The sequence below is a fragment of the Arctopsyche grandis genome, chromosome 4, assembly GCF_051622035.1.
Source record: "Arctopsyche grandis isolate Sample6627 chromosome 4, ASM5162203v2, whole genome shotgun sequence".
NCBI lineage: Eukaryota > Metazoa > Arthropoda > Insecta > Trichoptera > Hydropsychidae > Arctopsyche > Arctopsyche grandis.
The window spans coordinates 11,346,419-11,363,912 of record NC_135358.1 but is presented as its reverse complement, the minus strand read 5'-3'; the positions used below and the strand labels follow the sequence as shown (position 1 = coordinate 11,363,912).

Sequence of the window (17,494 nt, the reverse complement as noted above, 5' to 3'; positions counted from 1 at the left end):
ACTCGAAAAAGTATATAAAAGAACATGGAAAAAATGAAACCTTGCGAAAAAAGCTCACAAGCTACCGCCTGTAGGTATGATAAATTCAATTGGCGCTAGATGAATCAAGTCTACACAGATTGAACTGATTACGTCGAATTGAATACACTCGTATCACAAAAGAAAATTCACGAGGCTACTTCAAAAAATAAATAGATTAAAAAAATAATAATAGAAAGCGTTGAATATATGTATGTAGTACCTGCAGTACAAGTAGAATGATGACAAAGGCCAATACTATACAAAGGCAAGCGGCCACGGCGAAAGCAGTCAACGTAGCCAATGGTGTATACAAAGTGGAGTGGTGGAGAGGCCTCAACTCCATGCCTTGATCATGAACTCCAGGCCAAGACTCTTCTAAAGGTGATATCCCAGCACCCAATTGTTGATAAGCCTCAGCTCTTTCAGCAGACACGGCTATGCGCCGTTTGCCCGCCGGTGAAGAATTTTGACATCCACCTAATATACAATCAAGATAAAATAACCAATCCAAACGGAATTGAAGATCATATAAAAACTACAATTCAAAGGACTTACGTGTGTCTTTGTCGCATTTGCAACAGTCAGAAGGAGACGGTCCAGACGGAGGACCACCGACTACGTTGGACGAAGCAATACTCGTGTTGTCAGCAGTCGGAGCTGCATTTTCAGCACAGCACGGCACACACTGATTGTTCAACCTGAAAGAATGCAAATTCGAATAATTGATCTTAATCAGCGCGTTTTGTATTCCGACATAGAGGCAATCGGCAATCAAAATCGATGCGCAAACAAAACGGTCGCGTAATGACAAAGCCAAACACATTCCGAAAGCCGGTAATGAACGCGATCGCAATTCGAATTATTTAAATCCGTCGTGCCGAGTTCGCGTAATTTAAATCGTTTGATCAGTGTATTATTATATATTAATTACCTGTCGAGTTGGAGTGGGTAGGTGCAGCCGACACAGCTGAAAGCACCGGGTCCTGAACAGGACCTGCAGGACTCATGACAAGTCCGACACAGCTGTGTGGGAGGATCGTAATATTGAGAAGCAAGACACTCCATGCAGAGGCCTCCATCTAGCATGAAATGTGGAGGACACGAAGTGCACTTAAGCGGTCCTTCACCTGTGTAAAAGAACAAACTTTGAAATTTTCCGCCTCGTGAATATAAAACTTACTTGCTAAAATTCACTAATAAAAAACTTTCTATCAATTGATATATTTTCAAATATGCAACCATACCTACATACATATAAAATCATTGATAGAATACAAAATTGAATCTCTCTCGATTTTTATGAGAAGTTCAATTTCTTGAGAGTATTTTTTTTATATATGTCACAGTGAAATTATATTTCAAGTGAAAATATATTTTCACTGACGTTTCATTGAAATCATAACCAGTTACGTTTTCAGGGTTGGTTTTACTAATTTAAGATTAGATTGTTAGGGTTGGTATTATTTAAAGGTTAGGATAGGTTAGGTTAAGTAAGAATTGTCCCTATTCATTTAAGATTGGATTGTTAGGGTTAAATTTATAGAGTTAAACGTTGTAAATTCATTGAAATATGCTTTCACTGTAACATATACATATCGACGTATATATATACGTAGCAATTTAAATTTTAAAAATCGATATTGAAATATATATATATATATATATATATATATATATATATATATATATATATATATATATATATATATATACATATATATATATATATATATATATATATATATATATATATATATATATATATATATATATATATATATATATATATATATATATATATATATATATATATTTAGAATGATTTTAGCATTATAACTACAGATTGGCACCAGCGTGCAATAACGGGCTCACCATTGTCAATTTCTATGGTCAACCTTTTTTTTACTCTCTAGCTTTGTAGTTTGCCCTCTTTCCTGGAAAATGGCACCTATCCTTAATTATAATCTAACTGTAAGTCATTATATAATATGTTAGATGAAATTTGAAACTGAATTTAAATTGTGATATGAATATTGGAAGCGTGTAATGAAATTTATGATTTCAATTTATATTTTTATCGAATTATAAAATTTATATTAACCATTATTTCATTACGGGTTTTACCCCTGAGCGACACATATGGTATTAAACTTGTACATACACATATACATTTATAGATTATTAACTTGAAATTGTATTCAAATTGTGGTGACACAGTGGATAGGAAGGTTTTGCCAATTTTCGATGCCGTTTCAACAATAAAATCAGATAAATCGACTTGGATTCACAAATATTTAGTTCTGACCAGCAGCACTGCAGAAATAATCCAAATAAATTCTCTTCAATCGAAGTCAAACCAGGCCTTGAACCCGGGAGCCTCCCATGGTAAGCATTAACGCAACTACTGGTTACTAGGCTATATTGTTATTAACACTATACATATTGGTATTAACATTTTACGTTGCATAAAAATAAGAATTTTTATGTATACATGTTTTATGTACAAGTTATGGATTTTTTCTGACAGAGCCTAAAATTGCAAGGCCCATGGCAGCTGCTCATTTACAGCCATTCAACATCCACTGCTGGATTAAGGCCTTTCCAACACGCTTTCACTCGTCTCTGTTTTGAGTAATTCTCATCTATCTCACACCAAACATATTTCTAATTTCATCCACCCACTTTTCTTGGGGCATTCCTTTCACCATTTTACATTCTCTCGGATACCATTCTTGCACTTCCTTTCTCCATCTTATAGCGACGTTACCGTCCATCGCCATTTCAATCTCTTCACTCTCTACACTACATTAATTATATATGTATGTATACCAGCTGAACCCGACATGCGTTGCAATTTCACAATAACGCAAGCAATTTCTGTTCCCGTTTCCGTTTCTCGGTGTGTTTCGATAAGTGAATGTAAAAACGCAGACAGCGAACACATTTGAAATTATTAAATTGTTTGTTTATTTTACCTTAACAACCCAGGTGGCAACGCGAACGCATTTGAAATTATTGCGTTGCAATGCCATTCATTCCCGTTTTTGAGCGATTTTTTTGTACAGAGACAATCGCGGGCATACACAAAATAACTCATGTAAGTTTTATCGCAATCGTTTGAATGGTATAGAAACTCATACCTTTACAGACAAACATTGATTTTTAGATATGATATTAGATACAATTTAGTTATACATATAATCATATAAACTTTGATTCAAATGTTGACTTTTGATTGGAAAATTTGAATAAGAGAGTTCAATTTTTATTGTATTAGCTAAAATTTGCATTTTAATACGGACATTTTTTTCTATTATTCATAAATGTCACTTTTATGATGAGACACAGCTTTGACTAACAAATTATCAAAATTAAAAAAATATATATTGGACAAGACTCTCAGAAAAGTATTTATTTATTGAATAAATTTCCAAGAGTCTTGTAAATATAGATATGACAATGCTTAAGAATGGCAATCTATCAAGAAATTACAATCGATGTCGAGATAATGAGGTGCGACAAAGACGGAATGATGGATTCGTGCGGTGTTTCGTTGAAAAACTCTTAAACGATGATGGATCACCGAACACTCGAGAGTAATAATAACAAAAAAAAGGAAAAGTATTTATATATATTTTCATCAAACATAAATACCGTGACAATTCAAGCAGTAGTGATGGCACTTTTGACACCCGTAATCTGATTTGAAGAATCCTTCGGGACACTCGGGATGACACTCCCCTGCGGCCAGTTGCCACCCCGTCGGACAACTGACGCACTGGTCTCGCCTCGGTCCACTAAGAAAAAATACACAACACATTATATGACGAGATAGACAAAAAAGGGCAAACTTACGAGATGAAACACCGACCTGCAAGTTTGGCAGCTGAGATAGCATTTGGAGCAGAGCCCACGATCGCTGTAGTATCCTGGGGCACAGCTCGCCCTACACTCTCCGCTTTGGAGGCGAAGTCCTGGAGCACAAGCGGTGCAGTTCAGTCTTGAAACGCATGCAGTGCATGCATGCAAGCATGGAGCACATCGGCCTGCTTCTTGATAAACTCCAGCTCCACATGCAGCTACACAGCCTCCGTCTTGTAGAAGCAAAGGTGGGGCGCAAGTCAGGCACGAATTTTCCGTACCACCTTGACAGGTCTCGCACGTCGAATGGCACATTCGACAATGACCGTCAGAATAGTATTCAGCTATTGAAAATATAATTATTTATTAACCTCATATCCGTACGATAATACATATGTATATCGTACAATAACGCTTGGTTTAAAATTGATCAAACTCAGCAGATGCATTTCATAGATACAACGAAAATTAGAACACTGATCCCTTGACGATAATATCACTTCGAAGTAAAGCTTCTATACTAACTATAATTTTATAATAGACTAACGAAATTCCCATATGTTATCAAAGTTCAAAAATGAAATTACATAGTGTGGTGAGACGTGAAGAATAATAAGCAAGTTGTTTTCCCGGCGAAGCAAGTTATGATCAGGGAAATACAACACGAAAGTCAATTATAGCAGCACGAGTGGTTCTTTTAATTTTTTCCACCGTCTTTCATATCTTCAAAAGTCGCGTATTGCCGCCACAGCAAGAGCGGAAGACGTTTGAAATTTCCCGCGGGAGAAATCCTCTCGGACATTTAATTAAAACGGTGTTACGAACTTATCATAGGAATCCAATATGGCCAACAGATCAATTTATACATGTATGTAAATACTGTTAAACTAAGACTGCATTAAAGCAAAATAAAATTAATTCAAGAAAATAAAATAAAAATGAAAAGGGTAAAATAAAATAATGAAATATATTTTTAACAAAAATTACTACTTTCGGTTTACGAATTATGATCAAAACCTTATCAACTCTAAGTTAGCACATAAAGAATACAAATATAAATTTTCAGGGGTGTGGAAAAAATCATGTGTTCACAACATTTTTAACGTGAAGAAGAGAAAAGAATTTCGGTAACAAATACTACATAAGTTTCATTTCGATAAGATATACGGTGTTAAAAAATCCCCAAAATATACAGACACACATTTTTTCTAGATCATGAAAACATGATCAGTGATCGATTCTGAGTTCGAATCCGTCAAAATCTCGAATTCCAATTTTCACATGATAACAAAACTTCATCTACTGATACTATGTACATAGATAAAGTAAAAATCGCATTGAAAGTTTGTAGCAACTTCGTCATTTTTATAAACTTATTTAAATCAAAAGATCAAATGAATCGACAATCTTTCAAATTAAATAAGAGAATTCCAATTAAAAATATTATAATTGGAATGAAGAATTTTCTATATAAAATATATTAAAAATATTACCTTGATCACAACGGTAACTTCCTTCTGGTACGCATTTTCCTTTCTTGTTTAACGTCCATTGGTTATTACACGTTAGACAGAGTGCATTATTGCAAGTAGCACAACCGACAGGACATCTGCAGAACATTTTCATTTCACTACAAATCTTCAATTTAATTCATTTCAAATAAAGCAACTGAAACTTACGTCAAACATTCCCTTCTCTTTTTGTCCGCATAATAGCTGTCTGGACATTTAGACAAGCATTTTCCATCCAAAGAGTATCTTCCCGGTCTGCAAGATATGCACTGACTTTCAGAAGATCCGTTACAAGTCTCGCACGACGCATGGCACAATGCACAACTGCAATACGACAAACACATATTAAATATTCAAAAACTGATAAATATACGCTAACGATAAAAAAAACTCACTTATAATCTTCAGTTTCGTATGTGTACTGAGGACATGCCGCATAGCATTTATTTTGGTGCATCACCAAGTGGTGGTCGCAAGAGGTGCAATAATCAGGTCTGTCTTGACATGAGCCGCAGTTTGACGAGCATGGCACGCAGGTATTTTGTTCTAGATCTGTCACAGATTTATAAGTTATAATATACATTTTAAAAATGTATTTAAAATATTCGTAATATTGTACTCACTTTCATAGTAACCATCGGGACATTGTTGCAAGCATACAGCCAAATCGGTGACTCTCAAGTGGGCAGGAGCACATGCCAGACATGAGTCTTGACCTGCTCCTGCGCATGTTTCACATGATTCGTGACATGGCCAGCATACTCCACCTTGATTTGGGAAGCTACGAGGTGGACAACGGCTGACGCAAGTGCTGTGGAAGCAGATAAAATCTTCAATATAATCTGTATTATACATATATATGAAAGATTTTATTCCAAACGAGATATCATTGAGATTCTACATTTATGTGGGCTCAGGTAATTTGTGACATGCAAGTTTTAATTTATGACATGTAAATTTTAAAGATTAGTATTATGTATATAGCGTGAACGTGAAGAGGGGTTTGCGCATTCTGTCGTTGAGCGTTAGGTCCGTGAGTATTTTTCCGAGATCGAAATTAAAGACGCAGCGAGTAATAATAGGGGTAGTTGATTGTTGAATGAAGCACGGAAAAGATCCATCGAATATTTTATACACAGCGCGTACTCTCAGCACAGAGAGATCATTGGTTGTTGTATAGGGTCGCGAGACCTTATTGTCTCAACCAATAAGGTCTCAACCAATAAGGTCGCGAGACCTTATTGGTTGTTGTATAGGGCTTATTCATACGTTGAGGTATTTTTGGTGCGAACGCTATATCAGGTGATCAATGCTAGTAAACTAGTGGTCGACGAGCACCAATCACCTAATCTCTACGTTACAGTATCATACAAGAATAAGTACATATTGAGGTCGTTAATTAAATATCGATTTTCATTAAATTTAAAATGATTCATCTGACAGATTATTAAAATTTTCTTACCAAACGGCAGTTCCTAAGTTAATTATTTAGACATTTAATCAATATTACATACGTATGTATGTGTGTATGTCATGTGTGTATGTCATCCAAAAGGCAATTTAAAAATCTGTTTTTAATAATTTATTTTTATTTAAATATAACGAATAATATCTTAATAAAAATTAATTATTTAGACGTCATAATAAATAATGTGTAAAGAAAAAATATATCAAAAAAAAATTTTTTTTTGAGATTTATTTTAATATTGAGCATAAAAAAAATCGTTTTATGAATGCTCTTCAAAAACTGTCAATGATTTTTATTTCTGTAAATAATCTCTTCGTATATTATGATACAACAAGCACTGTAATGCATGAAATCAACTTATATATGTAGTTACATATGTAGTATAGTAAATAAAATCAATGTATAAATAACCAAGTATAAGATTGTAATATATGTATGTATGTGTATGTACTTTGTAACGAAGGAATATTTTTGTTCTTCGCAACAAGCAAATGCAGATTTTATGCATAAGCTGAATAAATTTGTATATCAAACAGTCATTGTTGTACGTTAAATGGATCGTTTATATTGCATATGCATATAAAAAGCGCAATCTAGATAAGGTATTATCCGATGGATACGAAAGAGTTTAGATTTTCTTTTTCTAACTCTGTATCATCACCGAAGGTTTGCGATGAGCTTAATGAAGGAGCTTAAAAGAGCTTAACTTACTTGTCTAGCCGATAATGCTTGCAGGCGACACACTGAGTAGGTCCTTTTCCGTAGCAACCCTGCTGGTCGCACTCCGGATCGCAGTTGTGCAAAACTCTCTTGTTATTGGCGTCGGCCATGACATTCTCCCTTTGAGCAGTGGGGATGTTGTGGCTTCCGTCTAGGGAAGTCACCACTTTATCCTGCTCGGACCCGGCGGCTGTGTATATGTTGGGATAACTTTGGAAGTTGGAATTGTAAAGATCCGCATTGTAGTACTGACCGTCCCCGGATGGGGAGTGTAAAGAGCCGTCGGAAGCTGTAGGAAAAGCGAACGGTATACCAGAATGTATACCGTTGACGTTTGAGCCTTGTGAGTTTAAGCGTATGGGGTTTGTCGATGTGCCGTAGAAGATGAGTTGCCATTTTCTCAGGACTCCAGCTTGATTTACACGTCGGGTCCCCGCGTTGACCACTTGCAAAGTCCATCGACCTTCGGCTTTCTCTCCCCAGAAGTGGACGCTGAGGAAAGGCCAATCGTCGAAGTTAGAGCTGACTACGTCCCTTGGCCGCTCGAAGAGTAGGGTCGAGGTCGTTCCCATGGGGGACGTGAGTAAAATGCGCAGATTTCCCCTGGGGAAGAATCTTAATGAGATTTTACATTGGACGTGCTCGAGGAAGCGCACCTCATTCAGCGTGCCACTGCATCCGTTCACGTCCATGTGCACCGATATGGTGAATCCGTACGTTGATTCTATTTGCTTCTCCTCGTTTATCTCTTGCGATTTGCATATGTGTTGAGATGGCACCGTAGTCCATTGTTCAGCCAAGCTGACCATGGCACCTGCATCCATCAATCCGTAGCCGAACTTATGACTCACTTTCCTCTTGACGCCGTTCATTATCCAACCAGCTTCCTTTTCCAAAGGACTAGCTCTTGAAGTCATTACTACCAAATACTGCATGTCTCTCCAAGTGAGGGAAGGATTGGCTTCCAGTGCCAGCGCGGAAATTCCAGCAGCTAAAGGTGCCGAAGCAGAAGTTCCAGTATGTTCGACAGTGCAAATGTGATCAGGCCTTAATCTTCCGTCCATGTCGACAGTTGCTACGCTTTTATCATGACCTGGAGTGCCAGAACTGTATGTAGAAGCAAGTGTCGAAGAACACTCTTCCAAGTACCACGGCTTCAAACTGAAATTAAAAATAGAATGAATTTTTCCAAATGGATTTAAATTGAAAGCCACTAAAAATCATTATGATAATCGAAACTAGTTTTTAACTCACCCTCCTTGAGTAGCACTCGAAATAGAAAGTGTGAATATGCTATTGGTGTAACCATCGCAGTTGCAACTATCCGTGTGTCTTCCGCCATTACCGGAAGCCCACACAAATATAGATCCTTTGCCTCTCCTTCCGCTTGTGACTCCATAGATGAAAGCTCTCCTCGCCAAAGGCCCTGGACCGTCCACCGTTTTTCCGTCATCTTCAGGACCCCAAGAAGCACTATACACGTCTATGTGGTCCGGATTCAAGCCCAAAGCTCTCGCTTCGACAGCATCATTCACCACACCATCCAACATACGCACACCTAAGAACAAACAATAAAATTTACTCGAATTGAAACGTTTTTGCGGTGAACAATCGGGTTGAACAAACTGAAAAACGTGTCTCCAAATGTTTGCCGTGTGTTTTGGTACATCGTGTTTGTACGCATCGTGTTTATTGAATTTGCAAAACAATCACGAGCTTGGGGTGGTTTAAACTTGCGATTAAAATCGACAAAAACGAACAAACGTACGTGGGAGGAACTGAAGCAGAAACAGGCCGCATTGAACTTGTACAATCTCATATTAGGGCTACCACATACATATTTCTGACGATAAAATACTAAAGAAAAAATGTGCATATACCAAATGGGTATCAATTCATTATAGTAAAAATCAACCATAATGAATTGATAGATTACATCTAAATTAAATAGTAAAGAATAGATTTAAAAATTTTACCTCCAATGCTGGCATTGTATGCAACTCCGATACCACAGTAAGTGTTGAATGCAACCCCCGCCACTTCACCTGCACACCGAGTTCCGTGTTTGTTATCTCCGTTATCTTGGGGCGTGGGATCTTCGTCGTTTCCGTTTATGTCCGTAGAAGCCACAGGATCCTAAAACAAACAAACAATTGTTAAAATAAACCCAACAGTGTTCATTTATATAGAGCATTTAATATTTAAACGCAAATTGAATTAAGCGATCATTCGCGACTAATCCGATATTGAAGTCGCCGATATTGGAATTAGGAGCGAATAACATTATCTCCCAGACCCCGAGAATAAAGCAAATCGCCCCCTAATTAAAATGATCACTACGGATTATGGTAAAACAAATAATTCATCCTAATCTTCTTAAATGTAATGACTTTGCGGCTATCCGTAAGCTTTTATAAGCGTTTGAGAGATTCTATATTTCATTCAGTACGCAAACCCTATAACAACTGATTACTGAGTTAACGACTTTGTGAATATTTTTTATCCGCGTTATTAAAAAGAAAATATTTCAACGTAGAAAAATACTTGATTAAAACTTTGATGGATAAAATAAAATGTAGAAAAAGTTCGACGTTCATTTTGATCTAATTATATTTGAATTTTGATATTAGATAGAACTAGCGTTTCACTCATAGATATACCTAAATTGTTTCCGTGCAGTTTTTCCATGGTTTTCCACTCGCTTAGCTGTCAGTAGTTTTTCCGACTATACTCGGCCTCCGTCGAAGCTTTGCGGTGTATTTCTCGAAAACAAAATAAATGAGGTTCTCGCAGAGGGCGTTCTGGCGACGACGTTTTCGGATCGAAAAGATCCCTCTCCACCATTGGAAAAACAAAGGGCAAGTTGGAACCTAGGGATGGAGACCGATTCTCTCTGCTAATGGATACGAAGACGAATATTTCAACCAACCTCCTCTGACCTCCCCTTTTATAAGAAGAGGTGAAAGTGGGAGATGGTAGTCTGTAGTTGGAAGGGGGTGAGGCGAAAGCAGTAAGGTTGAAGGGGGATTTCATTTAATTGTCCTGCAAGAGGTGATTTCAATGGTAATTATGAGACTTCCGGCGTAGAATTTTGCACCCCAAGAAACGACTCGATTCGTCAATTTTCGCCACCCCTGCTGAAGGCGCTAAATTGGCAACCATAACTAACGTTTTCACGCGCAAACGATTTCGCTTCGGCCATTGTTCGAATGTAACAATAGTGTCTGAAATCGATTGATATACCTACATGTGTATGTATAAATATACATATCTATGTTACAACAAAATACAATCTTTTCAAGTATTTCGATACTTCTATTATAAAAAGAATTGAAAGGAACGCACTGAATTGAACCAAAAAAGCAAATGCAAAAATTGAGAGTACTCGAACAATAAAGTATAGATGATGTAAACGATAAATCCTTTTTATCTTATTCTTCAAATAGCTCATAGAGCGAAAGCAGATTCCAAAAAACCAGTATTTTGATGCGAACAAACATGTAAGACTTTGTATTCATAAACCAATTCTGAACAAGTAAGTACACATTTTTTATGATATTTAAGTTAAATTATGTATGTCGTTGATACGTATAATATACTCAAAATATACATACGTATATGAGATTTCATAATGTGTTTTTTAACATTATATACAAACAGTGATTTTTCAAACAACAAACATTCAACTGAAGCTAATAAATAATACATATAAAAATAATCTATTTTTGTTGAGGTAAAATTGAAAAAAAAAATGCGTAGACGAAGCGTCAAAAAGAAATATATGTAAGGGAGGTGAGTGAGGGCGTCGTTGGTGGAAAAAATCCAAGTGCCAAATAGAAAAATCGGAAAAAAATCATTTTGTAGGAGTTTTCCCGGAACGGAGGCTCTATTCCATCCACGTGCGCCAGATTTGCGACGAAGAACGTGACCGACAAGCGGATAACAATCGACAACCGCTGGGCATGCTGTCCTACTTCGGAAGCCCTTAGACTGCTTGTAATATCAGAAAATACAACCTATCGAATACATGTACCGCCCAATGTCGAACATTATACTTAGGATGTCTCTCGAATTCCAAATAAGTCGTTAGAAATTTCTTTGATGACCCATGTATCTTCTGTGACGTATACAAATATGTACACTGAAAGGGATTGGGTCTGCATTAAATAATATAGTGGGGTATATGTATTACGGTTTTCCAGCACGTATATAATAATAACATTTATTTTATTCGATTTAATCAGTTTATAATTTGAAATGGAGTAACAGGAAGGTGTAACGACCGAAGTTCCTGCTTGTTATCGCATTTACTAGTTTTCAAATATAAAACTTAAATATTGTTTGATATCGAAACGTCTATTGTATTATATACGTACATGATTGTACATATGTATGTTGGGTAGGATGAGAAAGGTTTTTATTTATAGTTAAAGTTATCTGCAACGACTTCGTATGTCGTTAGTTACGTATCAAATCTGGTTCAAAGCTTCGCGATTTTAAATCCAGGTCAGATTTTTACTCTTTTTCTTTGTTGCAAGATATATTTTCTCGCTGAAAAACCAACTCCACTTAATGAAGTATCTTTCACTAAAACATCTCCGTCTTCACGATTCGTTTTTACGCTGTTTGCTTCTGGCGAAAATTTTCTAACCATTTTCCATATAAAAAAACCTTTTAAAAATGTATTTTCATAGTGAATTTTTTTTAATCACATCCTGTTAAAAATTTTTGAAATGAATTTAATGTTTTTACTAACGCACATACATACATATAATACAGTTTTATCATATTTTCAGCTGAGATTTATTTTGAGTGATTATTTTTAAATTATGTAAAACATTTGCAGTCTAAAAATCAAGTAAAATAACTATACAGGAAAATTAACAGCAAAAGTGGAGTTCATTAAAGAGCACTTTTCAATTTTTGAGAGACGCTTGATGATAATCTGGCATGAAAAGCTTTTCCACTTCCGACTTTTAACCGGAGCAACTTTTTTAATGAGGAAAATAGAACGATATCGTCTGTGACCTTTATAAATATATAAAATTGTATCTGGTAGAAGACGCTTGAACGGGAGTGACGCCAACTCGAATTTAATACATTCAGAAAATTCACAATTTATGAAGGGAAGAAAAACGTCTCGGACGACATTTTCACTATTTCTAATAAATGTCAGTTGCAATTGTGAAAACGTAGCAGAAAAGCAGTCGGATAAATGCTGTGATGCTACACGGCACAGCGAACAAAATAAAATCCTTTTTTTTCTTATTTGAAAACAATGTATTATAAGCAGAATGTGTGTAATATTTATCATTTTCACCTATCAAGACATTGAGTGACGCGAAAAATGTAATCTCCGTCGCTTACGCTTAATGGAATGTAACGGGAAAAGCACACTATGTCACAATAGTATACTTAATCCGTTCACGGTACAAACTTAAAAAGAAAAAAGAAAAAACGATTTCATAAAAATGTATTGTACGACTGGATTCGTAAGTATGTAACTAAAAGTACTTACTTTGACGCAAAGTTTTTATGAAACACATTTTACAGATAAAAGGATTGTGCTGTACTACTTAAAAATATATCATAGAACGTGTAAATTAAGTTTGGCGAAGGAGATAAAAAAACAGTGTCAAGATTTTTATAATATACCTAACACAATGTGAAATGAATTTGAACTTGCTTAACCACTTCGCCGGAGGGTTTATTAAAGCGGCAAGCTTTCACCCGCACTTAATATGCAAGCTTTTAGAGAGCTTTCATTATTTACGTCCGCCTTTCACGAAATATTGTTTTTTTACCCCGTTTTCTGGGAATTCTCAAGCTGAACTTTGTCATTATTCAATTTTATTTTAATACGATAACACCCCGAATAACGATAAAACGCCATTATACATAGGTTTTGCTCTGAAATCAATTTTCTGCACCTTTTAATTTACGTCACATACACGTCAGAACAAGCACATTAGGCTAGAAAAATCATGGTCAATCAATTATGTAGAATATCAACCTAACACAGTTATTGTTATTGCGCTTATGTATTATTACTACACAGCAAATCTTTGGATTATAGGCATTTTCTTTCAATACACTGTATGCTGTATACAAATTATGCCTTGCCGTTTTGTATGTAGAAAAAAATTATTGATAAATTTTTTTTAAGCACAGTAGTATATGTACATATGTACATAGCTCAGTGGTTGCATTAATGCTAACCACCGAGAGGTTTCTGGGTTCGAGCTCTGGGTTGATGTCAATTGAAAATAATTTATTCGAGTATTTCTGCAGTGCTGCTGGTCACAATTGGATATTTGTCGATCGATTTGTCTATTTATCCTCTTGCGTTTTTGAAACGGTTCCTTTTCAAAGTTAGCAAAATATCCCACCTATTATTTGTCACCACTATTTGAATATGATTTCAAATTTATAATGTACCTATATAAATGTATATGTTTACAAGTTTGATACCATATGTGTCGCTTAGAGGTAAAATCCGTGATGGTATCACGGTAAAATATAATATATATTTTTAAATATTTATATGGTATCACAATTTTGTTTAAAGTAATTGCACTTATATAATTATGGAATGTTCCTCATTAGACCATGAGAAACAGGAAAAAATACATGGGTGAGAGCTGTGACTAAAGTAGATGAAATATAGCAAAAAATTAATACATTCAAATCACACGAGAGAGACATTGTGGTTGTAAAAATTTAAGAAAGGTGGACAAGAGAAGTACTCGAATGGTACCCAAGATAATGTAAAAGGGTACAAGGAAGGCCACAAGTGAGATGGGGTATGTGGATGAGTGTTTCTATGGAGAGGTTTTTTTCTCACAGTGGATGGAAAATGACGATAACAGATATTGTGTAAAACTAAGAAATATCCCACAAAACCAATAAACCTACTGCTAGTGACTAGTGAGGTGAATTTTCACTTCATAAATTAATTTATAATTTATGATAATACTTTACCCTACTTATTATCACGGCAAAATTAATATGATATTCCATATGGCTACTAGGGTGAACGGGTGATGGATTCATATGTAAGTTTCTGTCAGATTTTTATTTTGATAAAGTATGATATTCGGATCACACACGCGAGGATGATTTTCACGTGGTTATAAATTATGGACGTGTTCGGTGGGTCGACCCCGAAGGTCTTTCGGGGTGTCGAGTCGGTTTTAAAAAGGCGTTTAAAGGTCGCGGCACTGGTCCATTGTGCCCGGTGACGCAAGAAGTCCCCCGGGGACCTCTAATGGAGTACCCAGGGGTGAGCAGGGGCGACAAACAACGGGGCCGCGGCCGTGCCGTCGCTAATAACGGACACGAAGGGCCCCAGCTGAAACTGACAACGGGGATAGATATAATTCATTTTCTTTTGTATGCAGCAACAACGAGAAGCTCCAAGATATGGCGCTTCATCCGGGAGAGGGAGGGTGGGAGCAGACGGGGTGGTATCAGACGTACCTACCCTAGATTCCCACTCCTCGTTGGAGGCACCTTCGAATGACCGAGATGGATAAATGGAGACCATCTTATATTTGCGACACTACATATAAAAGGCAGTAAATTAATTATAAATTAAGTTTTATTTTATGAACTTTTTAATTGATAATACTTATGTACGAAATATGTAATAAATAATCTAAAACTTCTGATTGATATGAATATAATTATTTAGAATAAAAATCATTACTGCGCAAATTATTATACACTCACTGAATAGTAATTAAAATTCATACAAATCATTTTTACTTCATAGAAGTACATATAGAACGCTGTATGCTTGGCATACCGAGAAGAGATAGAAAACGGATTACATGGGTGAGAAGTGTGACAAATGTGGTTGATATAACGGTAAGAGTTAAGAGATTAAATCGGCAATGGGCGGGTCACGTAGCTAGAAGACCGGACGTATGATGGGCAAAAGAAGTGCTTGAATGGTACCCGAAAGAATGTAAAAGGGTGCAACGAAAGCCACAGGGGAGATAGATGGATGAAATCAGGAAAATATTTGGTATGAGATGGGTGAGATTTCGTCTCTGACCAAAACAGAGACGAATGGAAGCGTGTTAGAGATAGGCCTTAATCCAGCAGTGAATGGCAAATGGCTGTGAATGATGATGATGATATGTATTTTCATTTTTTTAAAAGTTTATCGTATTCAACCATCTTTTAAAATTCACTTACATATATGTACATATGTTAATAACTATACTATTTTCCTACATATTACATATGTACATATGTTATTTTATTTTTAGCATATTAGCCACAGTGACTACAGAGAGGTCTAACGCATCACTTTGGCCAGTCATACAATCATAACGTCATAATAATAATAACCGCAATCATAATAATAACTAGATGTAGGATAGTCACAGAGCTATCCATTGTTCGGCAAGCCTTTAACAATGCATTTACAACCTTTGAACAATACACGGCCCCCTCAGGCTCCGGTGACTAATAATAACAACCTGTTACATCTCGATGGAAAAATCATTGACATTTATAATTGATAAAATCAATTGTATCAATTGTTTTGATGTACATATGTATGTAAGTGTACATATACATATAAACATATGTATAACCTATGGGTACACTGCTTTCTCTTTTCAATTCCTGAATCTTCTTTTATATCTCTCTATCACATAACATATTGTTTTAGAAACTATTTTCGTTTCAATATTGATTGAATAATGCTGACAAATATTGTGTCAAAAACTGTTTGTTGTTAATAATCTTGTTAACTGTACGTGTATGATTTTAAGTAAATAAATAAATATATAATATTCAGTTTGTCAATCGATATTTTTACATGTCACAATGTGTAAAAAATGGTTAAATACACTCCGTATGATGAATATTAATTAACGAAATGTGATGGAAACGAAGCATCTATCAACAATGAAAAAAATACAAATTATCACTCCGTCGTCGTTTGCTTCTCTCGTAACGACGACGAAAATAGTTAATTATATATTTTAATTAAAAGTACACCGCGCGGGAATTCGCAATATTCTGGTGATGAATTATATTTTCTCGTCGAGCGTTCAATTTTTGTCTGCTTCTAATTAATTGGACGATTTATTCCCAACCGCAAAATGCTAATTACCGGCGAAAGCCTCGAAGGATATTACACTTTTTAAATTATTATCTTTATTATTATATCCGACGGTAATCAGGTTAATGACGCAACTAACACACATTGACGTCACCTGGATTACTCTAAAAGCTTAGCGTAATTAATCAACTTGAAACCGCAGATCCACTACAATATGTACAATCGCAAGGGCCAAGCACTACATCGATACTTAAATATATTACATACATAAAAATAGTTTTCATTATATGAGAGCGAACCTTACAAAGCACCTAAACGATTACAGAAAGTGATGATGTAGTGCCAGATCGGGCAGAATCAGCCGCAAACATCGATTTAGCACAATTCCAACCCACCCCACGTCCTCTTGCTTCCCGCCTGCGCCTTTAACGACAGAAGAAAAGGCGTGGGAGAAGGGAAAGAGAAATTGGGTAGTAGTTGTAGAACAAACAGAGTACCAGGTGGTCGACGATACAAAAGGGCGCTTACACAAACAGGAGGGACGAAAGGGCTCCCCGAGGGCGGCTGAAATAAGAAGCGCCCCCTTATAGGCCTCTCTATCCCTGAGACTTTATAGTGTTGTCGAGTCTTTGACTTTAAATGAAGTGCTAATAAAGCGAGTGGCTTAGCAGACTTGCGTTTTATCCCTGTTTGCCAAAAAGCTTTCGCCGAATTAGCGAAAGCTGCTCATTTCAATTCAAACAGTGCTACAGACGTAACGATCGGCTGTGTCTACGTCTCCAGAACTCTTATATTTAATAAGAAACGGCCTTCGTTCCATTCGGAATAATGCGC

At 36.1% G+C, this 17,494-nt stretch overlaps 1 protein-coding gene across 2 annotated transcripts in view; it reads right to left on the bottom strand.

Annotated features, from left to right (window-relative positions):
- Fur2 (furin-like protease 2) overlaps positions 1-17,494 on the bottom strand; it is a 546,777-nt gene that overhangs the window by 2,396 nt on the left and 526,887 nt on the right. For both annotated transcript variants that reach the window (XM_077428654.1, XM_077428653.1), the window contains exons 6-17: positions 9,558-9,717; positions 8,836-9,139; positions 7,573-8,742; positions 6,017-6,204; positions 5,789-5,945; positions 5,562-5,717; positions 5,376-5,491; positions 3,893-4,226; positions 3,676-3,818; positions 953-1,148; positions 577-719; positions 242-498 (exon numbers count right to left, since the gene is read on the bottom strand). In XM_077428654.1, the coding sequence (XP_077284780.1) occupies positions 242-498; positions 577-719; positions 953-1,148; positions 3,676-3,818; positions 3,893-4,226; positions 5,376-5,491; positions 5,562-5,717; positions 5,789-5,945; positions 6,017-6,204; positions 7,573-8,742; positions 8,836-9,139; positions 9,558-9,717 (3,324 nt within the window). The remainder of the gene's footprint in view (positions 1-241; positions 499-576; positions 720-952; positions 1,149-3,675; positions 3,819-3,892; positions 4,227-5,375; positions 5,492-5,561; positions 5,718-5,788; positions 5,946-6,016; positions 6,205-7,572; positions 8,743-8,835; positions 9,140-9,557; positions 9,718-17,494) is intronic.